We start from the raw sequence: 25,612 nt of genomic DNA, 5'->3' as shown, positions 1-25,612 counted from the left end.
GTTATTCAATCTCGGTTTTTAATTCACACAGTTAAAAGTAATTTAAAAAAATCAACAAATTTTTCGTAGGGTAAATAGACTTTTAATCCAACACATTACTGAGTATTTTAATATCTTAAGTTATACTTTTAATCAATATAGCAAACCACTTACTATAAAAAACACCAAAGAGATTATCGAAACGGCAGAGAGACTTCTTCGAATTCAAATAATTTTGTTAACAAGTTGATTGGCTTCAAATTGAATCAGGAGACCAGTCATCACCTGGGAGATCGTTCTTTCTCTCATTTCCACTGACCGAGAGCCTTGCAGAGGCTATTCGCACTCGAACTAGATGGATCGACCACATACATTCTATCGTTAAGAACGTGTCTCTCTAAGAATCAAACATCTTGGGAAATGAAAATTTTTAACCCCCCTTCAAATTTTGCATGCAGTCAGGTATGGCGCGCCTTTCTAGTCAATATTCAAACAACCTTAATATACATTACATCCATGACATTTCTTTGCCATATTTTTTATTTTCTTTCTGTATATTTTTTATTTTGCTTCTTAATTTTTTATTTTCCTTCTATATATTTTTAAATCTCTTCCTATCAATTTATATATACGTGTTTTGCTAATCTATTTTCTATTTTTTCTATTTTTTCTATTTTTTCTATTTATTTTATATGCGTTCTATATTTTTTTTATTTATTCCATGTTTTTTCGTTCTGAGTGGGATTTTTTATTTTCTTTCTAATTAGTATGCAACACGTGGTCACTTGACCGCAATACTAGTGTTTTTTCCATTCCGCCATTTTGGCTTTCGGCTACATGGAGGAAGACTTGTCGTGCAGCCGCGGCTGTTTTAGAGATTTTTAAGTAATTTGAGACCTGGTTTTACGAGAAATGTAATACCTCGGATGAATTCAACGGCAGTCTCTCAGTCAGCCGAACAACGGGGATCGTAAGGTAAACAACGAGGAACTTCAGTCGAACGAACTTGCCATTCAGTCCTCGACGTCGCCAGACTCTAACTGTTCTATCCAAGCTCGGCTTGCCACTCTCTTTCCGACAATTGGTTCGAACCGAGCTAGTGCGAAAAGCATTAGTAGAAGACCAGCAAGGTCAAAGCAGACCATTAAGTCGACCAAAGGCCGCCCATCCTAGACACTTGTTTACAAGGATCTAGTCCTTATTCCCAGTCCCAAGATCAACAAAGTGCCTACACATACAACCCGACTTCAGTTAGAAGAGATAGAACTTCTCTGCCACGAGTTTCCCTCTGACAAGAGCTGGGATGCACATTCCCTCCAAGCTGCTATATTGAAAGCTTTTGCTAATTGAGTATGTCAAGGTGGGTAACTTTGTGTTGTGATATAAGCTTAAACATTGTTCTACGTTTAATGCATTAATGATAATATCATTGCTGTTCCGTTTGTATATTTGGTGTGGCTGCATTATTTTTAAATATGTATTTATACTATTTTGCCAAAAATTTAACCACATAAGAGGATACCTGCAGTGACGCGAGTAATGGACTTCGAATTTTTGGCAGAATTTGTTGCGTTATTGTAGACTTGCTCAGGTACTGCCCTGCTCCCACCCCTTTCTCCTTACTTGTGACATAAGCTTAACTTAACTACTCTTTCATTGGATTTACCCTTGACTTTTGCAAGAAGCGTGCAGGTAATGTGTGTTTTTCTTAACCTAACCATGCTATGGAAAGCTAATAACCCCTAAGCTCGCAGGAGGTATAACTCTGGATACAGAAAGAGTGACCAGGATGGCTGGTCAAGGAGCTGTTTATGTTAGATCACTGGTACCTTTGGAATCTGAAGTTGAGGGTGAAACCAAAGAGGAGCTAGAAAATTCAGTATTAGATGACAGTCCAAGGTGAACTTTTTCTTGAGAATTTTTGCATTGAACAAACTAAAACCTGTATAGATTTCTTCTAGCTTTTTTGTCTCACTGCAAAGGTGGCTTACCAATGCAGAGGAATAACCTTATATATGATAGACTGGCTTCCCAGCTCATGCTACTACATGACAATGGCTTTTGTTGGAAATATTATCCAGTTTGTCTCCAAACCGATTTGTTTATTTTATTGTTTATTAATTTATTTGTTTGCTGAGATCTTTATTCAATCATTTAGCAGGACAAGACATGAATTGATGTGGTATTTGGCAACTCCATGTGATTTTGGATATTTGTATAAAGATCAACCCTTCATAGTCTGTTACATCATTGCCACTTAGTTTACTTTGTTTTTTATGGTTTGTGATAAGTTAATATTTCCTTTTAGTGTTAGTGGAGCACAAAGAAGCTCTGTGTTGCTTTCATTTGGGGAGAGTGATGGGAGGCCAGATCCAGCTGTGGTGCCCCACCCCTGCCAGGATGCTACACAACCTTATTGTGTACCATTTCCAACTGAAGCAGAAACATCACATCAAAATACTGAGTTAAATGATATAGAGACAGGCAGTAACTCTGATATTGTTCATGTATCATCTGAGCATGTACCTGTGTCTGTATCAGTACCTGTGCCTCAACTGCTACCAAAACATATCATCCAAGTGCACAGGCTAAATATTAAGAAGGATTTGGTTGACTTATTCCGAGATCCATTAATTATGAGTCAGGACATAGAGATAATTGTTATTGATGCCAAGGGAGTTGAAGGAGTGGGCAGAGGTGTTGGGTTACTTAGAGATGTTTTTTCTCTCTATTGGAAAGAAACATATGATTCCCTCTTTGTTGGAGAAAATGAGCGCATACCATTTGTAAGACATGACTATCAAAGGGATGAATGGGTCGCTGTTGGCAGAATTTTGGTGAAAACCTGTCAATACCTACCAGTCCTTCTGTCTCAAACGTTCCTTGCCTGTCTTTTTGGGGGGGAATCTGCAGTAACTAGTGCTATGCTGACTCAATCCTTTAGAAATTACATTTCTGTAGATGAAAAATGTTTGATTGATAAGTGCCTCGCTGGTGCTATGAAGTGGGATGATGAAGATGAAATGTCCCAGCTTTTAGAAGTTTTAAGTAACTATGACTGTCGAATTATGGTAAATTCAGAGAATGTTATTCAAGTTATTGAAGAAATAGCCCATAAGGAGCTGCTGCAGAAGCCACAGTATATTGCAGACTGCTGGAAGGATATAGTTTCCACACTCCTTCCTAGTTTTCCTGATTTTGCAGCAATTTCTAAAAGTTATGAATTGTTAATACCATCCAAAAGCAAAATCCTTAGTTGCCTAGAGGCAAACCCTGGGAGTGATGGGGAAAGGGGTAGCCTTAATTTTCTCAAACGGTACATTAAGGGCCTTGACACGTCTCAGAAATTATCAAAAGTTTTTAGGTTTATCGTTAAGTCTGAGTTAATGCTTTTTGATGCAATCCAAGTAAATTTTACCAACTTATCTGGTTTGGATCGCCGACCAATTGCCCACACTTGTAATACTGTGTTGGAGCTATCCTCGACTTATTAGTCATTTCCTGAACTTAGAGAGGAGTTCAGTGCAATACTTGCATCAGATTATTGGGAAATGGAGTATTGTGTAATATGCCTTGTGACAAAAAGAAGACCATTATGATGGTCTAATCTATTGATGATGGTCTAATCTAATCTAATCTAATCTTATGATGGTCTAATCTATTGCATAACTTGCACTTATTGCAAAAAGATATACATCGGCGAAACAGACAAAAGACTAGGTGACCGATTCCGAGAACACCTTCGAAACGTGGAAAAGAATGACAAGGACACATCGGAACCAGTCGCTAGACATTTTAATTTACCTAATCATTCTAAGGAACATATGGCAATCTCCGGTCTTTCCTTACACTTAGGTAGCACGGAAAGCCGTAAAACTCTTGAACAAAAGCTCATCTTTCAAACCGGCAGTCTAAATCCCACAGGGATCAACGAACGCTTTTCATTCCACTAATTTATTCGTGTTTTTCTCGTTGCCATGTTCCCACCAATAACGTAGCTCCATTTTCTGCCTTTAAAAGCACACACAACCCACAATTCCTCTATTTGCTCCGACGAAGGGCTAACGCTCGAAACGTCAGCTTTTGTAATCGTTACGGTGGCCAATTTACCATTTCAACTTTGTTGATATATCCAAATTATTTCGTTACTCCCACCGACGCAGCCCCAATCAGTTTCTTTCGAAACTATCAGCCTTTATAATTATAACTGTATGAATAATAGGAGGCGAGATATAATAATGTAAGTGCCTTTATTTTTGCTTCAATGACAGCGTTTTAAAGCTTACAACTATATATAAACAACTTAAATTCAAAACGAGGCCATCCTGCCATATCTGCCGGCACCCCTTAGAAACCTCGCCTTTTTGTGGAGCGTAACAACTGGTAACAATCTGTAAAGAAATAAGAACATCAAAATTAAAAATGCATAAAGTGGCGGGAAGGAGGTACACTGTTATATATCGCCTCCTATTATTCGTACAATTATAATTATACTTCAGGCTGCAAGCAGCCTTTGCGTAATCTCCAATTGTACATTATAATACTCGTCTCGATATAATAATGTATGTTCAAAGCTTCAGGACCTCGGTTCAACTGCAGCACTAGCTAAAACAGAGCGGCCGACACTAGCATTCTAAACAGGGCGATAATAAAACTTCTTGAAAATGGACTCATTTGTCCAATCAGCTAGACGAACTATTTCTGGAATAGAGATGCCTGCTCTCAGCGCCGCAGAAGTAGCTGCTCCACGAGTGGAATGAGCCCTGAATACTTTGTTATCAATTTCAGTTTCCAACAGACAGTTCTTAACTCAGTGAGACAGGGTAGCAGAACTCACAGGCTTATGAGGGTTATTCACAGAGGGGAATAACCTGTTTGGAGCAGCCACTAATTCTGGCCTAAAAGCCTGTGTTCTTTACGACACGAGCATGGGCAGAGCAACTCATTTTCTGGGGAACTAGAGTGAAAGGAGGTCTTCAAGGGCTTTCCAACCCGAACCCCTTTTGTAAGTTCTGGGAGGTTAAAAGAAACACCTTCTGGATGAAGTCGTCTAAACCGTAAATCATGGGCAATTAATTCAGAGCCCCTCTCTGCAGAAGTAATCGGAAGCAAAAATGCCAATTTTTAAGTAAGTTGCTTTAACGATAGTTGCGCATTCGAACCGAAACCTTCCAAATAACTCGTAACTATGTTAACATCCCATGTAGATGTGTATCTGGGTACTGGTGGACGGGAATTGAAAATCCCTTTTAGGAGCTGAACTACAAGGGGATGTTCCCCAACATTGTAACCTTCAATTTGTGGGTGTGTCGCAGACAAAGCTGAATGATACACGTTTGGAGTACGATACTCCAGGCCTGCCTCAAAGTGACTGGCTAGGAAGTTTAACACTGAACCTAAAGATGCTGAAAGGGGATTGACTTCTTGTTCACGACGCCAACAAGTCTACTTTCTCCAGGCTGAAGAATAAGTTTTTTCTGTCCTGTTTCTCCATGCAGCCAGGAGCAGTCTTTGAGCTGGCAATGAAACTGTTGTACCTTCTTATCGACTCCTGAGACTAGCCATGCGGCTAGTTGAAGGAGGGCAAGAGGGTGCAACTCGTTCTCTCGTCTCAGTAGCCCTGGGAACGATGGGAGAAATAGGGGATTGTCTATTGTCATTTCTAACAAGGGGTACCATGGTTGGGTTTCCCACACGAGTCACAATTGTCAACTGAGAGACTGACTGACACAGAACTTGCTTTAGACACCGCCCTATCAGGGCAAATGGAGGGAATGCTGGCTCCTTGAGCTGGCTCCAAACCAGAGTAAGGGCATCCACTGCCTATGGATCTGGCTTTCAACTCACAAACCTGGGTAGTAATGTTGTCAGTCTGCTTGCAAAAATACCCATTGTGAAAGGGCCCCATTTGTTGTTGATCCCTTGAAAGATGGATGGTTCCAGTTTCCAGTCGCTGGAATCTGGATGAGCTCGGGATTCGAAATCGGTCACAAAGTTTAACCGCCCCGGCAAGTGATGAGCTTCGACTGTGATAGTCCGATTTAGACACCATTGCCGAAGGTCGAGGGCTAGGCTTGACAAGATCAGTGGTGTGGACCCACCCATTTTTTTTATATAACTTATTGCTGTTAACTTTACATGGATGTTGCCCTTGTTTTTTAGGAATGACTTTAGGGCAAAATCGCCAGCTAGAAGTTTTAAACAATTTATGTGTAAGAGCCTTTCTGACTGAGACCAAAGCCCTCTGGTCTGAAAGTTTCCACAACATGCTCCCCATCCCATCGAGGAAGCATGTGTTTCGATTGTCAAGTGAGTAGGGGTTCGTAAAATTGCTCTCCTGTTCCAAGCAGAAAAGTCTCTCCACCATTTTAGTTCTTCGAGGGCTTCCTCTGTCCAGCACACTGGGAACTCGTAGCCCCCACGAAGAGCTAGACTGTGCTTTTTGACTGCTTGGATGTGACGATAATGAAGGGGTGCTGGAAACACCGCCTGGATTGAAGCACTTAGTTTCCCCAAAAGCAGAACTAGCTCCCTTATCGTGATGTCTAGGTTTTCCAGAACTTTCTGGCATTCTCTTCTGATACTCTTTACTTTGTCTAAGGGAAGGCTGATGTTTAGTGTAACTGAATTTATACGGAAACCTAGAAACTCTATTGACTGTGTAGGATTTAGCTGGGATTTTTGGTAATTGACCACAAACCCTAATATCTCTAAAAGGGTTACTGTCAATGTGATATGGTATGTTAGAGTTTCTTCGGTGGAGGCTATCAGTAAAAAACCGTCTAAATAAATGATTAGACGAATTCCTTGCTTTCTTAACAGGCCTATCACCGGTTTCAGAATCTTGGTAAAGACTCTGGGGGCACTTGCTATTCCAAATGGGAGGCATGCAAACTCCCACGGTTTCCAAAGAAACCGGAGGAATTTTTGGTGACCTTTCCAAATTGGAACTGTAAAGTAGGCATCTTTCAAATCAATCTTTGCCATGAAATCGTTTGGTTTCGGAAGATCTTTGAGCATATGAATGCCCTCCATTTTGAAATGTTTGTATTGGATAAATCGATTTAATTGGCGGAGGTTGAAGACTGGTCTTTGTCCGCCTCCCTTTTTGGGGATAACAAACAGGCCGCTGACAAATCCCACGTTGTGATCGTGTTCGGAAACCAGATGGATTGCCTGTTTTTGAAAAAGCTCTCCCAGTTCTTTGTCTATCAAATTTGTTTCCTCCCCCATTACTCTTTGAGAGGGAAGGAAATCTTGATGTGGTATGACTGTAAAGGGGATATGGTACCCTGAAATAGCTGTAAGCACCCAAGGGTCGTTTGTAATTGCTTGCCAGTTTGCTATGAAGTGTTGTAGACGACCTGCTATGGAAACGTGGCTTGCCTCTATTAAAGAAAGGCCTAAACTGTTTAAAAACGACTTTACAAGGGGAAGGTTGAAATTCTCTTTTAGTGGTAGCTACCTGCATTGGCTTGACTTGCAACTGTTACTGGAAACTTTGGGGTGGAACATAGTTCTGACCTGGTTGAGCAGCTGGAAACCTTCCCCTGCTCCGTCCCCGGCCTCTGAAATATTAGATTCTCCCTCTGGTTGGGAAGCTTGGTAGGCGATGGGACCATTTCCCAGAAAACTGACCCCCTCGCACTGCCTGAATTGGGAGGAGGTCCCTCTTCGAAAAAACTGCATGCTTGGCTTCTTAGGGGCTGCCATAGAAAGGATCTTCATCGTTTCATTCCTTTTCTTCACCTTTTCTTCAAAGGATGGACCAAATAAATTTTTTCCTGCCTCTGGGAATGGTTCAGAAGCTAATGAGCTCATCTGAGGGTTCAGTTTATCAAACACCCGTTTTCGTCTGTGAACTTTATACTGAGCATTGACAGATCCCAGTAGAGTAAGGGCCTTGGACAAACATGTATACAGGCCACCGACGTCTTGTGTGGATAGAATAACAAAGCCCAGTTTATCCTCGCTTTCATGCCAGTTGGAGATGTGTTCAAAAGCCATGCTTACTGGGCCAACAATGTCCAAGAGCTGGTCTTGGAATTTTTTAGCTTCTTTGTCAACTCCTTTCGCTCCAGTAACAAGAGAACTTAAATAGTCGTCAAGCACTGGAGTAAATACTGACTCAACATTGGGACGAGGAAAATCTTTTGTGATTTGTTTCCTGTCGTACACAGACAGCGGTTTATCGGCAAACCTAACGTCCAGAAAGCTAGACAGTTCCTCGGACGCCTCCCAACGTCCAGCGGGATGTGTAAGATCCTCACTGACATCTTCGTTCGCCTCTGACACTTTTATTTTCTTCGAAGATGGGTCACTGATTTCAACGTGACCATCGTTTAAGCCTTGTGTTGACCCAGCGGCTAACCAGACAGCTACAGAATCATTTGAGCCTTGTGTTGACCCGGCGGCTAACCGGGGAAAAGAAATTGAACTGATGTTCAAAGTTTGTGAACTCGAGGCAGTTCCCTCGAGGCTTTTCTTGGCAAGCGTTTCGTGAATCATAGTGGGCAGCATGGCTGCTACTTGGCTCTGAATCGCTTTGGACATAACCTCTGCTGTATTATCTCTTTCAGAATTCATGGATTTACCTTGAGATGTCTCAGGATTCTGGTCGATTACTTGGATATGTGCTTCAATTCCAACCTTTGCTGCCATGCTGAGCGAAGCTAAAAGACGAGGTTTCTAAGGGGTGCAGGGTGGCCTCGTTTTGAATTCAAGCTGTTTATTTATAGTTGTAAGCTTTAAAACGCTGTCATTGAAGCAAAAGTAAAGGCATTTACATTATATCGAGACGAGTATTATGATGTACAATTCCACATATCCGCCATCTTTTAAATCGTGGAAAAAAGGTTGCGCCTTTATTATTACGTGTCTGCGGCATTCCCCATTGCACGTGACGGAGGTTTGTGGAGAAACCCGATGGTAAACCTATAGTCGGTCGCCCGACTAAAAATATAGAACGCATATAAAATAAATAGAAAAAATAGAAAATAGATGAGCAAAACACGTATATATAAAATGAATATATAAATTAAAAACTAGAATATTGAGGTAACCGCTCTAACCAGAGCGCTGGACTGTTGTGCGGGAGGTCGAGGTCGATGGTTCGAGCCCCGGTCGGACCAACACTCAAGGTCATAAAATAACTAAGGAGAATGCGTTACCTTTCTTTAATAAGAAATGGATAGACATTCCAGTCTTCTCGGATAAGGACGAATAAACCGTAGGTCCCGTCTCCTGCATCTATTAATTAGTTAATTTGGTTAGGTAGGAGACGTTAAAGAACCCACTGACAAGATTACTGTGGTGAGGTCTGGCTTGTTTACTAGGAATTGGGGGGAGGGGGCATCTTCAAATAAGTTTCCTTCGATTGTTTGTAAACTGCCGATGCAGTCTGGCCAAAGTGCCCCGAAAAGTGTTGTGACTCACATTTGATCATATCCACATGTTAATTTGCGCAATACAAATCTTAACTTATTATTATATTATTATATTATAACCAACTAAGTGCCTAGTTTCAGTTCCAGAATCGGTGTACTTTTGGAGAAATTTAGACACATTTTCCCTGTTTTACCCTACAGCAAAAATGACCGAAACTGTACCAAGATAAATAATCTATTGGTGTGTTCACATTCACTCCCAGGGAAAATAGAATGCATCAAAGTAAAGACGAATGATGTCACTATGTATGCTAGAAGCACCAATCTGTAATGTTGTATTTAGCTTGAGATAGAGGAAATAAACATTTTACACTTTTTTGCGATGTTTTTGTATGAAATTGAGGCCCCAGGCCTCGAACAAGCAGTCATTGTTACCATGACAACAAGAGGGTTGCAACCTTTAAAAAGGGCATTTTTGCGCATCCCTCCTGAGTGCCTAATTGCATGCAAAATTGGAAGGGGAGTTGAAAACGTTCATTTGCCAAGATGTTTGATTCTTACAGAGACTCGTTCTTAATTCAAAATTTGATAAAAATAACAATACACAAACTTTTACCGCGAGCAATAACGAGTAACGAGTGTGGTGGCTTAGATTAAGACGGGTGGAGAAACACCACCGAAATCTTGCCTTTAAAAACAGATTCGATCCAAAAAAGATCTTTCTGAAAGCTAGCTATAGTTCATAACTTTTTCGTTATGGCATTATTTTGCTAAAATATAAATATGAGTTTATTACATGGCAATGAACCTTGGAAATGCAATCCCAGTTGATCCGAACTTCGCGCTAACTAGCATTCAAGGTAACCGGTCAAGTCGCCAGAGCAGTCATATCGCCAATGTCATTTTGCCAGAAATATTTAGTCGTATTGCTCGAAATCAGGTTGATGGATGATGGTGTAGTCTTTATTTTGGATAGAAACCAAACTCAGTGTTGATTGCTCATTGTTCATTTGTATGCAATTCAGTTTTATCATTTTTTATTAAGCAATGTTACGTAACTAGCAGTTAGTGGTCCACATAATTTAGGTAATGTAAAGTTGACTAAGTTAGCAATTGTGTATTTAACGATCTGCACTTTGTTAAAACGTTTTTCACTTGAACAAAACAGACTCCTACTTCACAGACTATATTGCTGATTATTGTGTAGTCGGTGGCAGAACAGGAACAGGATCAGTAGTAACAAAGGATCATTGGGAAATTACGATCAATGTGAACATAGGATCGATAGGAACATAGGATCATTGAGAACATAGGATCAGTGGGCACATAGGATCAATGGGTACAATGATCAATAGGACAGCACATAGGATCAATGGGTACATAAGATCAGTGGGAACATAGGATCAGTGGCTACATAGAAAAACTAGGAATATGAGATCGGTGGGTACATAGGATCAGTGGGAACAGAATAAGTGGGTACATAAATACGAGATATTAAGGTACCAATCTGACAAAAAGAAAAACTAAAATTGTAACAGTCAGACACCAAGGATATCTAAAGAAGGTGGGTGTGGTGGTGGGTGTGGTGTTAGTAGTGGTGTTAGTAGTGGTGTTAGTGGTGTTAGTAGTGGTGGGTGTGGTGTTAGTGGTGGGTGTGGTGTTAGTAGTGGTGTTAGTGATGGGTGTGGATAAAGATTAGTTAGGTATGACAAACAAACGCCTTTTCTTCTTCTTTTCACTTGCAAATTTGTATATGCTTCTGTTTCCTACTCTTCTCCCTTTCCTACTCTTCTCCTCTCTTTCCTGCTCTAGCCAGAGTCCGGAAAACGGTTGCTCCGCGACCGTTTCTCTTTTCCTCTTGTCTTCTTTTCACTTCCTCTTTTCTCCTCTGTCCTGCTCATGCGGCGGAGAAGGAGGTATACATAAGGTTAAAACTCGAAGCGTCTGGTACCACACTCAGCTCTTACATGCTCACGTAGTGTGCGGACTATGGTGAGTACTCAGGATCTATCTGCTGTTCTAAAGACTTATCGACAAAAAATGCACGCTGTTCATGCTCGCGTAAAGTATCAAGAAAATGTGTTAAAGGAATATAAAAGACATGCTGAGAATGGAACGTTTCCCATAAGATGGAAATCATTGAAGGGCTACCCTAATATGCAAAGTCCTGAAGCTCAGAAACGTGTCGATGAAGCATGCCATCGAGCAGAATGTATGGTGCTGGAACAGAGGATTCAGGAGATTGAAAATAATCTTGCTGCACTGAAAGAAAGATATCAATCCTTGCTAGAACAGCGTCAAAGTTAGCGACAACAACAACAACAACTGGAGGGAAGTCTTTGGAATAAAAAGACACCCAAGATACCTCACCACGCACGGGTTAAAACTGAATTGGCTGAATTACAGAAAAAATACTATCAACTCTGCACCAAATTAGACACGATGGCAAACTCTAGAGAGAGAACAAAGATATCTCACCATACACGGGTTAAAACAGAATTGGATGAATTACAGAAAAAATACGATCATCTCTGCACCAAGTTAGACGCGATGGCAAACTCCAGAGAAAATAAAGATATCTTACCGCTCACACAAATGAAAACTGTGGAATCTGAACAAACTCTGAACAATAGTGAAAACACAATGTAAACCGACCTATGTTCTTCCACAGATAGTAGTGGGTGTGGTGATGGGTGTGGTGGATGTGGTAACACGTGGAGTCGACGATAAATGTTATGAATGAAAAGAAGAGATTATTACATTTTTTGCATTAATTGCTGTGACACGTTAAACTTCTGAGCGGATAATGTCACATTTTTGCCACTACTGCAATAGAGCATTCACGCGTTCTGAAAGTAGAACCCGTCACGAGAGGAATTCATGCGTGAACTCGAGGATCAATTCAAATCAATGGCTCCCTTCAACTGTAAATCACCCACCCATTGTACCTGTGACTACAGACCCTACCCTGTCGTTCGATCTATCACAAAGGTGTTGTGAGGTTTTTAAATTCAAAACACCCAGTAATATTTTAATCGTCGGCCTTTCGGGATGCGGTAAAACTTGCTTCACCAAATCATTGCTGCTACAACATTTGGATGACTTGTTTGACATTCACTACTGTTACGGTGCCTGGCAAGATGGATACCGTGAGATACAACAACATGGTATTAAATTTCACGAGAAACTACCCGATGAAGAACAGTTGATAAAATGGTTCTCAAAGATGGCGGATTGTTGGTCATGGATGATCTTATGACAAAAGGAGGAGACGATAAAGAAGTGTTAGACCTTTTCACCAAACATTCACACCATCGTAACGTTACTGTTATCTATCTTTGTCAAGATATGTTCCCACCTGGCATATACGCAAAAAGTATCTCTAGGAATGCTCATTACGTGGCCGCTTTTAAAAACCCACGCTATCAATTGGGTTTCAAAAATTTATTACTACAATCTTTTCCCATGGAATGGCAGGATATTATGCGAGTGTATTCTGAGGCGACTCGGCGACCTTTAAGATATATCACCCTGGATTTACATCCTGCTAGTAAAGATGCTCACCGTGTATTCAGCCATCTTTTGACACATGAAGGATGTATGCGAGTGTATCCTAGAAAAGTTAAAAATATTCCTACACACTGGTCAGAAATCATTTAAGGACACCCACCAGCAAGTACACATCGTGAGAAAGAGAAATCCTTATGTGTAACCATGACTGATAGTTCTCGGGAGCTAGATATCTTTGGTGATGCCCAAGAAGAAAAAGAGGTAGACCCTGTGAGCCCAAATGATGATGATGATGATGATGAAGACAATGATGACGGTGACGATGATGGAGACAATGAGGATGACGGCGACGATGACGATGATCCGCGGTCAGAATTGAAACAGGAAGTGAAAGATGAAATGAAAGCTGCCATGGTAGAACAAGAAGAAGAGGGGGCATCCAAGGATGATAATTCGCTCTTACCTTCAGCAAGGTGTAAGTTGAGAAAGTTATACTTGCGTCGTCTAAAGTGGTATAGCCGTATTAAACAAAACAAAATTCATAGACAAGTCATGCATACCGCTCGACGATTGATGAACGAAGACAGTATGGATAGGGAAGAGGCATTAGAGGCAGCCGTGGAAAGGAGAAAATTCCCATTGAATCGTCTGCTCGAAAAACCGTTATTGGATGAAACCGATGATGATGATGATGATGATGATGATATGAAAAGCAGGGAGAGGAGGAAATGAATACTGTGTAACTGTTGTGATCAATGTAGCAGGAAGATAGCCGGTGTGTGTAATTTTACGCGAAACAAAGACAAAATAAAATTATGTTGTAAACAATCTTTGTTGAACTTTATTTATGATTCAAAATTTATCACTTTTATTACAATGCTAAGTTTAGAAATGTACATCATCTGCTATCTCTTACATCTATGTCCCTGCATTAAAAACTTCTATCGCATCAATCTCCACTTTTTCTGTATCAGTTGGTGTTACCTGCGACACTTGTATGTTCGGTTCTACTAGAGTGTTCAATGGTTCTGTCTTTGCAGACATGTGGTCCCATCCCCCTGCGTGCATTAAGTCGAGGCTGGTACTTTTATCGACTTATTGCTACATTTTGTGACTGTTTATACGCCCTCGTGACATTTCGTGATTTCTTACACCGCCCTGTGACTCTTATTCTCAGATGCTCACGCGTAACGTTCCTACAGCCTTACTGCGCATGCCCCGCGTAACCACTTTTACTCCCACATGGATCCCACAAATCTCACTGAGTCACATAGCTATGTTCACCGACCTTAACAACAACTATAAAAACCCGCGCATCGCTACCAAATAAATACATTAAATTCATAATAAACCTAAATACATTATAAAAACCCTAACCCTTAAACCCTAACCCTAACCTAACCCTAACCCTAACCCTAACCCTAACCTCTATTCGCTCCGACGAAGGGCTAACGCTCGAAACGTCAGCTTTTCTAACCCTAAAAACCTTAATTCACCTAACTACACACCTTAACCCTAACCTCACCTTCCCACGTGTTCTCTCTAACACCGCTATCTTTATACCTCTTGGGACTGAGTCGCCACCTTGAAATCATTGCTCTGGAGTCTCAGCTGCCATCTTGAATTTCATTTAACCTGTAGGTGCCATATTGAATAAATTTGGTCCTATACTACTATCAAGGAAAACTTGAATTAAGTACACAAGATACTAACGAAACAATGGCATAACAAAAAACTTAAATGTGCACAAAATATTAACGTAAGAATCCGGACGCCAACGAAAACTGAAAGACTCTGAATCACAACGTTAATATCAGACGCCATGGAAAACTAAGAGACGATTAGAAACTAACATAAGGAATCGAACAGGACATAATAACGTTACAATGGGACCCCAAGGAAGAATATATAAGACTGCGAAGTCTTGACGAAGGGCAACAAGGAAAAGTGTACCATATTTTAACCTTACAGTCGGACATCAATGAAAATTAAGAGTGTACGGGACACTAACGTAACAATCATACAACAAGGAAGACTAAAAGGGCGCGAGATAATAACGTAACAATTAAAAACCAAGGAAAACTAGAAGTGCAAGAGATACTGAAGTAACAATAGACATCAAGGAAATCGAAAAGTGCATTAGGTGCTAACGTAAAGAGTCCGACACAAGGCAGACTAAAAGAGTGCGAAATAATTTCAATATATCAACAAAGTTGAAATGGTAAATTGGCCACCGTTACGATTATAAAAGCTGACGTTTCGAACGTTAGCCCTTCGTCGGAGCGAATGTAACTAACGTAACAATTGGATGAGAAGGGAGCTAAAACAGTGAAAAGCACCATTATAAGATCTTGGGATTAAGTGTTTGGCGATCCATTTATTTTGTAGGAGTTCCATTGCTTCACTTCTCCGGATTGGAACTTAGCCGAGTAGAGTTAGGTAAAGCTTTCACTTGGAGTAGTAAGCATGGCTTACCTACTATTATTAAAAATTTCATTAATGCAACGCGTGCACTTTACTTTGATAGCACTAGTACTTAGCAAATAACAAGTACATAGTCGAAGGAAAAATAAAAGTAAATAAATAACAAGTAACATAAAAAGAAACGTCAATTAAGCCTGGGAAATGAGACAAATTGCTTTGGCTGCCAAGTACGAAATCAAGTAGAATGGCATCTTAAGTTTGTTTAGAAGATTAACTCATTGATTGAGCTCGAGATTCAGTTTGAGCAATTAGCTGACTAATTAGGAAAACGGTGGCTGGGCATATGCAAAAAAAAAAGATAAACAACGAAAAAAGCCCGTCCTCACAAAGATCCCCAGTCACTACTGCTGACCAAGTTTAAACAGCAATTATAGTTTGTTCAAATGCGATAACTAGTGAAATTGAGAAAAAAATAAGGAAAGAAACAGAAGAAAACCCACGCAATATTAGTAAAAGGTGCCAGTACAAGTACTGCATGTACATTTCCCTGGCCCCATTGATGCGCAATCTGAAAACGATTGAATCGACATGGTGGACATACGCACTCCTATCAAAGTCTCGGTACTTTAGTAGACAGTGCCATATACAGAAAACGTTGATGTTTTCATCTGAAGCACAATACCGCTTTCAAGCAGTCAGGAGAGATAACATGTGTCTCTTTGTTTCACGTTTTTCCGCTTGGTGTTCAGAGGAAAAGAAAATTGCACGAACTGTAAAACCGCTAAGGAAACTTTAAGCGTCCAGATAAATATAAAGAACTGAGAGGAGAAGGAACATAAAAATGGAAACCATCAAAAGCTGTTGGGAGCCAGGTAAGTTTGCTGGAGGAAAGGGCTTCGAATTCATGAAGTCGAGTTTAAGGCCGTAACTTTGGCCTAACGGCCACGCATAGACAAGCGGATTTTTTGTTGTTTTTTGTTTTGTACACCGTTATAGAAATTCCACTTGGACCACGAAACGGCAATATTTGTGGAGGAATATTACTAAATAGTCAAATGAAACCCTTATATATTCTGGTAAATTTACTTTAATAGTATTTACTGCACGTGTTTTATTTATCACTTTTGATGACCGTTACACAACCCTATTTCAAAGAACGGCTCGTCAGAGAGGGCGCGAGATGCAAGGACCTATGCCAAGCTCCTAAAGAAGTTCATGCGAGAAAAAGCCAGCTTTTTCGATCACATAAAACGACTTACAGCCTGATGCAGACTCTCATTGTTGGGGAGTACATGAGTAGACACACAGGGTTTGCACTGCAAGTATCCCGGAGAGCTTCATACAATTCCTTATAATTTTATTATAAGGAATTGTATGGAGCTTTTTTAACTTTAGTCGTGGCGCGGCGGTTGCTGTCACGTATGATCCTTGCGAGGATCATACGTGACAACACCCGCCGCGCCTCGACTAATGCTAAAAAAGCTTCATACAATTCCTTACTATTTTATTATAAGGGATTGTATGGAGCTCTCAGAGATACTTACAGTGCAAGCCCTGTGTGTCTTTTCATGGTTCAATTAGTGAAAAGAAATTTTTAAAACATCCAACAATGACGGAACCAATGGTAAATTAACAATTGCGACTTCGACCGGGAGCATAGTCTGATTACCGAAGTTGATAATAAGTTCTAAGTTAAATCTATTATTTTATGTTATTTTCCTCGCGTTTGAGGTGAAGATTTTCATAACAAATGGTAAATTAAAATGGTAATAAAGCCATGAGGAGATGGGCTTCTGTAGGGCCACTTTATTTTAAATGTTTTGAAATTGAAGTCTAAATTATACAACGGAACTAAAAAAAATGCTCTCACTTGACAAAAAATGGCACTTACCGGGTGAAAATATAATTCAACGTGAGATGATGATTTCGAAGCTTTCTTAGTTTTATTTGTAACAAAATGTTTCTTAATTCTTATTCAATGTATCAGATAAACAATTGATCACATGTGAACAGCATACGTTTTTGCTGATGGGGGAAAAATTAGCCCAGAAACCTGTGGCACAATAGCCTGAAAGCATCCACCAGAACAGTGGGGTAGACCTGTTGTTAGCTAGAGAGTTACGATCCACATGCAACTAGGTGAACCTTTGTACAGCTGTAGATGGCCTATGCCCTGGGAGGGGTACTAGGGATAGGTTTAGTTCAGAAGTATTGAGGCCAACAATTCAAAGAAATCAGCCAAAGACCCAGCCAACTGTAGAAGAGGCAACATATCCAGGCAAACTGTGGGGATCAAAATAAATGCTTTAATCAGAATCAGAAAGCAGCTGACAGCTGATCTTCATAGCACTCAAGGTTATGAAATCTTCAATGCCCGTGTCTAATTTCTTGCTTTGTTATACATGTAGCTAGAAACAAAAAACTGGCAGATGTCAGTACTGAAAATGAAATTTTTGACCTTGTTGCTAAAGTGCTCTTTATTTCCGACAACATCATGAAGATTGAAAAAGCGTTGTTCGTTTCTGACAACAAAGGGAAGCGTTGTTCGTTTCTAATAAAAGTATGAAGCTTTGTTCGGTTAGTATGTACTCGTTTTGCACTCACGGACATATCTAAGCTTGAGGAACTTAATCTTGGTTTCTAACAACACCATCGATCATATGATCAGAATTGAAATATGCTTGAGTAACGATTCTGAAAGAGTTGTTCGTTTCAAACAACAAAGGGAAGCGTTTTCAATCTTAATGGTCTTGTTGGAAACAAGGAGCTCTGTAGCAATTAAGATTTCTCAATTTTATTGCCTATTTACATTGTGTAAGTCTGATATTTGAAGTATTTATTTCTTCGGGCGACTTGACTTTTTTTTCGGGCAACATGACTCGGGTTTTCGGGCGAGATGACTCTTAGGCGACTTTACTGGTGAAAAAGATCACTTGAAATGATTCCCAATTCACCTTGTCAGGTTCCCTTCCTACGACTTAAAATTAGAATTAGAGTTTCCCAACATAGAATTGGTTCTTGTTCTGGAGCCCTTTGCATTGGCTATTCACTTTAAAAGTTGGCTTTCCTTCTCAGTTCTGGGTTGATACCTCAGTAGGTAGATGTCACCAGGGGTTAATGAATTCAGTTGGTATCAATGTGAGAGGTAAGTGAAAAAGTGTATCTACTCAAGTTGTGCGTACTTAAGTCGAAGACATCTCCCAGATTTCCATCAGTTTCTTTTTTTGGAACTTGTACTGAAAAAAAAAATTTGCTGTCTACATTTCAGCCAGCCAGATACCCTATTTTATTATATAATATATTATAAAGATCATCCTTAATGACTAGTTAAACATGTTAGTCTGACTGATTAGTCAAAACGATGGGCCGAGGTTCTACAGAAGGCTTTTGTTTGCACTTTCGGTCTGATCAATCTATTTCATATATCCAACTTAGGAATTGGTGTAGGAATTGTTAGGTAAATCGGTGATCAAAAACAAATCTATAGATAGCCAGTGGAGTAATTGACAGGAGAAAAACATTCACGTACAAAGTGATTTACATCAAAGAAGATGGAAAGTTTACGCATATAGAACAATACACTCTCTTCAGAAGATCTTTAACTGTCAACTTCTAAACGATTGTGAAAACAATGGAGGACTTTAAGTTGCCTGTGAAGATGAGACAGGAGAGGAGGTAGGGGTTTGGAAAACTCGAGATACCTATGCAAACCTGAATCGAAGTCGAGAGTTTGAAGAATTAACTAGAATTCTCTCAAACTCTTTAATTGTTTATGAAGCTATGAAAATTGATTCTATTGATCAAAGTATATCTCCTAACCACGCGCAAACGAGAGCCCACGCAGTATTTCAGTTATGTACCTCATAAATATGCTGAGTTTGCATATTTAATTACGTCAGACTTGCTTGTTGGAGCTTCGACATTTTACGCGAATTTTATCATCTATGGTTGCTCATGGCCTTTTCTTCAGGCTATTGTGCTATTGTGCCTAATGGTAACTGAGGCACAAAATGGATTGGAGAAAACAAGATTCTACGTTGTTCCAGGCGGTTTTTTCGCCAAAGACCAGACCGATCAGTGTGGAAGCCGAAGTCACTCAACCGTCTGCTTTTATTAAAATGCCTTCTCGGTCGCGGGCTATTGTCTCGCATTCGGATAAATCGTGCCTCGTGGAATATCAACATGCATGCCTCACGCAAAGGTGTCTTGGAAGTCAAGTCAAATTCCCTCGCGAGCAGTTGTCGTTCTTGTTGTCGATCGACTGTCGTCATAGTTCGTCGCGCTACACTGATAACACAAAGACAAAGTACGGAAAATCCAGGATTGCGTATTACCCTCATAGTACGGTGACTTACCAGCAGTTAATGGCCTGTGGCGACATCCATCCACAAACGGGACCTACATTAACATCTACAAAAAACCAAAACCAAAATCTACATCCTCGATGCCAAAGTGTCCAGTTTGCGAGAAAACTGTACAGAGAAATCATAGACGCCTGAATGTGAAAAGTGCTTTGATTTAATTCATCTTCGTTGTACTGGTGTAACAAGTTTTAACCATGTGAAAGCAAACTTGCCCGGAAAGTTGATCTGTTGTAACTGTGCGCTATCAATTCTGCCTTTTCAGGGTCAATGTGATCTAGACCTATCAGGCCCGTCTGAGGCCTGTTACGAAATGCAAGCTAATGATGAGATATTAGAGACATTGATCGATAAATCCAGCCAGCTGAAGTTGATGCACTTGAATACGCAAAGTATACTTTCGAGATTTAATGAATTCGCTTTGACAGTCAACAAGTACCCCCTTGATATCATAACTCTAAGTGAGACCTGGATGTAGAACAATAAGGATCGATTAGAATATGTCTCACTCCCTGGTTACTCAAAGGAATTTCGGAATCGGGACAATGTCAAGGGTGGTAGGGTGGGGGCTCATATTCGAGACAATATCAAATACAAGCGACAAAGGGACATCGAGAACACCCAACCTGACATGGAACACCTCTGGCTGGAAATTCAAGGAAAGAACAGGCACAGTAAACTTTTTCTGGGGAATTTTTACCGGTTAGAAGCCATGCACAGACCTTCGGCATGGCTGGAAAAGTTCGAAGATCTCATCGGTTGCATTATTGCGCAGTGGGATGGTCTTCTCGTTCTTACAGGCGACGCGAATTTCGATCTATTGGGCATACCGGACGCCCCAACGCGGCGATATATTTCCCTACTTGACAGCCTTAATGTCAAGCAAATCATTGTCAAACCTACAAGAACAACAAGAACATCACGAACCTTACTGGATCACATTATTATCAATGATCCATCCAAAATATGGGGTGATACCGTGCAGTATTGTGAGTGATCACGATGGCCCCTTTGCGTGTGTAAACATCCACGTAGCGCGTTATCAGCCAAGATACAAGTACATCGGAAACCTGAAGAACTTAAATGAGACAGCTTTTTTAGAGGACTTCTCCGCACTACCATTTTCGGTAATAACATGAGCTGATGATCCTGACGATCAATTAGAGACTCTCAACACCTTATTTAACGACTGCCTTGAAAGGCACGCACCCCTCAGAAGGTGCCGTGTGACACGTCCTCCCGCCCCGTGGATGGATAACGAAACAATACTTAACCTCAGGTCACAAGGAGACAAACTGAGGCGAGAAGCGCATCAGTCAAATTCAGAATCTTCTTGGTCTACTTTCCGGGAAGTGCGAAATAAAATAAAGAGCTCTATACGCAAAGCTTGTAAAGCTTTCATGGAAAAGGCTTTGCTGTCCAACAAGTCTAAGGAAGTCTGGCGCATGGTTCACCGCGTACTCCACACCTGTCGACAGCCTTTAAGGTTCGACCCAGACAAGCTTAATCTTCCTTTTGCTACGACCGCGAGGAGAACGCTTTATGTTGAATCGACCAACCAAGATGAACTCTTCCAGTTCATCCGCGGTCTTACGGATTAAAGAGGGCGCATTCCACCTGGAAAGTGTTACACAAAGAGAAGCCCTGCGAACCCTTAAACAGCTACGCACTGACTGTTCGACTGGACTCGACCAATTGCCTGCCCGGTTTGTAAGGCTGGTCGCTAGATACTTGGCCGGCCCACTCACAACTATCATCAATAACTGTATTTCAAAGTTGTACTTCCCGCATGCCTGGAAAGTCGCGCGTATCAGCCCTCTTCCAAAAGTTGACATACCTGTCTCGGAATATCACTTGCGTCCGGTGTCGACTCTTCCCGTACTTTCTAATGTAGTTGAGAAGCTTATTGCTTATCAAATGATTGACTTCCGATTTCTGATTTCTGATTTCTGATTTCTGAATCTCTCTTTAGAGACACCATCTCGAGCTTTCGTAAGGGGCATTCGACCTCTACGGTACTCTTAGGTATAAAGGACGACCTACTGAGTGCCATGAAAAGGAAAGAGGTAACTCTTATGGTACTAGCAGACGTTTCGAAAGCACTTGATACCGTTTGTTTTAAAACGGTGATAACCAAGTTGCGTCACCTCGGTTTTTCAAAGTATGTCCTCGAATGGCTGGCTATTTACCTGTGCGGCAGGAGACATTACGTTAAAATCGTCACCTGTGCTCTCCGAATTTGGAATCCCCCAAGGCTCAATCCTTGGACCGATGTTGTTCAATCTCTACGTCGCGGATCTTCAAGATATCCTTCCACCTACAATCAAAAGTTTCTAATATGCCGACGATACAACATTATACTCTGGCTGTTCTACACCGCAAATCACATCTCAAGCGGAAAGCATGAATGCAACCCTGGCAGGCCTTGGCGCTTGGTCAAATGATTCAAACCTGGCCCTGAATTCTAAGAAAATCAAGGCCATTCTTATCTCAACTTCACAGATGGCTCATGTACAATTTCTCGGAAATCTGGAGTTGGGATTAGAAATCTCCGGTAAACCACTGGAAAGTATAAATGTTGCAAAACTCCTGGGAGTACACATTGACTCGAATCTAAAATGGAATTTCATATCAGTTCTATTCTTAAATCTTGTTATGCGACTCTGAGAACCTTAAGAAAAATAAGAAACTTTACTAATTTTAAACATTTGGTAGAAACTTTAATTCTGTCTAAAATAAGCTACTGTGACTTTGTTTTTTATACACTACCAAAGTTCCTCTCAGCTAGACTGCAAAGGCTCCAGTTCGCTATGGCTAGTTTCATCACTTGTAAATATGTAAACAGTATTTATTATATAGATACTGATGAAATACCAGGATTTCTCATTTTACTAAAAAATCATATCTTCACCGCGCTCAGTGAAGATGCTATTTTTATCTTTCACGTGTGAGGATGTTGGTGTGGCCATGGTTACCGACATAATTACCCAATTGCTGTTTCGAAAATGAATAAAAAAAGTTGTCTTTCATGTGGAAATTTCATTAGCATCTATATAATAAACAGAAGACTACATGGCCGCTTGGGGATACGAATTTTATCTTCTCGTGCTGAAAGTATCTCTCATTCGTTCGCTGCACTCACTCGTGAGAGATACTTTCAGCACTCGAAGATAAAATTCGTATCCCTCGCGGCCATGTAATAGCCTCTATATCTACCATTTTGGATCTTGGCTGGCTACCTATCTTGGAGCTAAGGGACTACTCGCTACTAAAGACTATTTTTAAAGTACTGCACTCTGATAACTGGCCCTCCCACTTAAATTTGCATGTTGTTAAACCCGTTAAGCATCTCCGTTGCAGTGTTGCTCCGAGGCTTTATGTTCCATTTGTACAAGGCACTTTTCAGCATTCAGCAGGCATGATTTTTAACGAAATAATTTGGATATATCAACAAAGTTGAAATGGTAAATTGGCCACCGTAACGATAACAAAAGCTGACGTTTCGAGCGTTAGCCCTTCGTCGTTAGCCCTTCGTCATTCGCTCCGACGAAGGGCTAACGCTCGGAACGTCAGCCTTTGTAATCGTTACGGTGGCCAATTTACCATTTCAACTTTGTTGATATATCCAAATTATTTCGTTACCCCCACCGACACAGCCCCAAACAGTTGGGTCTCAATGGAACTGCTCTGTCGTGGTTTCGCTCTTATCTAGCCGGAAGATCACAACGAATATCTGTTCAAGGAGCGCTTTCAAATGTCTTTCATCTTCGTTACGGCGTTTCCCAGGGATCGTGTCTAGGCCTCGTTTTGTTTAACATATAGTCAAGCAAAATCTTCGACATTGTTGGTCGTCACCTTCCCAATCTTCATTGTTATGCAGATGACTCCCGGCTTTATTTATCGTTCAACCCAAGCTGTGCTGTTGGTCAAGACGAGGCAATTAGATCAATGGAAACCTGTATCTCGGATGTTAAGCAGTGGATGACCACGGACAAACTTATGCTTCATGACGACAAAACTGAATTTATTGTAATAGCATCACGACACTTCCTGAAAAAAGCTGCTGTTAATACTATCAGGGTCGGAGACTGCGGTGTAGGCAAAGTGTCTGTGGTACGGAATTTCGGCGCGTGGTTTGATGATCAACTCACTATGGCCGTAAACATTACCAAAATATGTAGTGCTGCTTCCTATCACCTACACAATATTAGACGTATAAGGAAACACCTTTCAATGGATTCAGCTGCGACTCTTATTCACTGCTTTATTAGTAGCCGAATAGACTACTGTAATAGTCTATTATACGGTGTGCCTAAGTGCCATATTGACAAATTGCAGAGAGTTCAAAACGCAGCCGCCAGACTTGTTGTTATGCAGGGCAAATTTTGCCACATTACACCGGTGCTCCTTCTGCTGCATTGGCCTCCTGTCTCATTTCGTATTAATTTTAAGGCTCTACTTTTAACTTTCAAAGCCATTCGGAAATCCGCACCGTCCTATATCAGTGATCTTGTCAAAATTAAGCCTTTAAATTCAAGATATGGACTGTGTTCTAATGACGGAATACTGCTATCTTACCCGAATTTTAAAACTCTAAAAACCCTAGGCGACCGTGCTTTCGTTGCTTCGGCGCCGAAACTCTTGAATGATTTACCTTCGGAGATTAGAATGGCTAAATCTGTCGACACTTTTAAAAAACTCTTAAAGACGCATTTTTTTAATAAGGCTTTTTATTCTTAGTTAGCTTAGCTATTAATATTTTATACTACACATAATCTAACTGGTATCTATTACAAAGCATTGTTGTAATGATGTAATTGGTATTTATTCCATGCATTGTTGTAATGCGCAGTTGATCGTTCCGTCATGGAAACTGCGCAATATAAATTCACAATTTTATTTTAATTTTTATTTATTTCTTTAGAAACTATCAGCCTTTTTTCATGATTTTTAACGAATTGCCAGCAAATATAAGGAATTGCACAGATTTTAAAGAATACTGCAGGCTCTGCGAGGCGTTCTTAAAGGGGCGCGCTTTGTCTTCCTTGTAAAGATATAGAAACAACAACCACCACCAACCAATATACTCTACATATTTACTTTCATGTATAGTTTTTATTACAATTCAGTTAGTCATTATAATTTAGTTTTAATATTAAATATTAGTATCGTAGGCCTTCACAGATGAAGAGCCACAACTTTTATGTGGATATACCAAAATAATGTATAACGTTATACATTATTTAGTTATAATCTTAAACAAAATAGTTATCTTAGATATGTCTTCTTTATTTAGATTTTATATTTATATAGATATATGCCTGTATGTAAAATGTTTCAGTATGTATATGTATATTGCATAGTATTAAATTTTTATATCTGGGGTATAGTTTACAATGAGGATTAAGTTCCTCCCTTCTATAACCCTTTTTTAATAATAATATGTTACATGTTATTATTTAAAATAAAGTTGTTATATATATATACTGTGACTAAACCGTTATTATTATTATTATTATTATAAATATCGCATACGTGACAGAGGGTTTTTGCTACTTTAAACAGTCGTGACAATTACAGCAACACTAGATTAGAAAAGGAATTAACTGTATCCATGAAACAAGATCGTGGCTGGAGAAGGAGGCCATTGCGGTCTATTAGAAAACGCAAAACTGCTGAAAAAATCGTCGAAAACTGCAAAACCACAAAAATTCGCTGTAAACTTAGAACCGAATGCGAAACCGTCAAAATTTTCACATCCCCAGTTATGAAAACCTTAGTCAATCCGATACAGCGGTTACAGGTGGGGGATACAAAGGTTTCGCAGCGATTCCACATCAGCAGAGGCGCACGATCAGATCAAAGAGAAACTGGAAACCAAATAGAAAAAACCGAAAATCCTATCGAATACCCAATCCGAAAACCTGTTAGTATCTTTGACGGAAAACAAAT

General features: G+C 40.2%; 3 protein-coding genes and 2 pseudogenes across 3 annotated transcripts; 3 read left to right on the top strand and 2 right to left on the bottom strand.

Moving 5' to 3' along the window:
- Positions 1–431: 431 nt before the first annotated feature.
- LOC148732662 (uncharacterized) lies at positions 432–1,360 on the top strand (annotated as a pseudogene).
- On the top strand, positions 1,303–4,824 carry LOC111324417 (uncharacterized). The gene is made up of 2 exons (XM_088757011.1): positions 1,303–1,878; positions 2,288–4,824. The coding sequence occupies exons 1-2, from the start codon at positions 1,769–1,771 to the stop codon at positions 3,471–3,473; spliced, it is 1,296 nt and encodes a 431-aa protein (XP_088613137.1). The 5' UTR covers positions 1,303–1,768; the 3' UTR covers positions 3,474–4,824.
- A 993-nt stretch (positions 4,825–5,817) lies between these two features.
- Positions 5,818–7,212, bottom strand: LOC111325067 (uncharacterized). The gene has a single exon (XM_022928784.1). The coding sequence runs from the start codon at positions 7,210–7,212 to the stop codon at positions 5,818–5,820; it is 1,395 nt and encodes a 464-aa protein (XP_022784519.1).
- LOC148732661 (uncharacterized) lies at positions 6,947–8,640 on the bottom strand. The gene has a single exon (XM_088757886.1). The coding sequence runs from the start codon at positions 8,638–8,640 to the stop codon at positions 7,441–7,443; it is 1,200 nt and encodes a 399-aa protein (XP_088614012.1). The 3' UTR covers positions 6,947–7,440.
- A 3,531-nt stretch (positions 8,641–12,171) lies between these two features.
- LOC148732660 (uncharacterized) lies at positions 12,172–13,025 on the top strand (annotated as a pseudogene).
- The last annotated feature ends 12,587 nt before the right edge of the window (positions 13,026–25,612 follow it).

The sequence above is a fragment of the Stylophora pistillata genome, chromosome 4 (genome assembly GCF_964205215.1).
Source record: "Stylophora pistillata chromosome 4, jaStyPist1.2, whole genome shotgun sequence".
NCBI classification, from domain to species: domain Eukaryota; kingdom Metazoa; phylum Cnidaria; class Anthozoa; order Scleractinia; family Pocilloporidae; genus Stylophora; species Stylophora pistillata.
The sequence above is the reverse complement of the archived record's forward strand: the minus strand, read 5'-3'. Positions and strand labels throughout refer to the sequence as shown.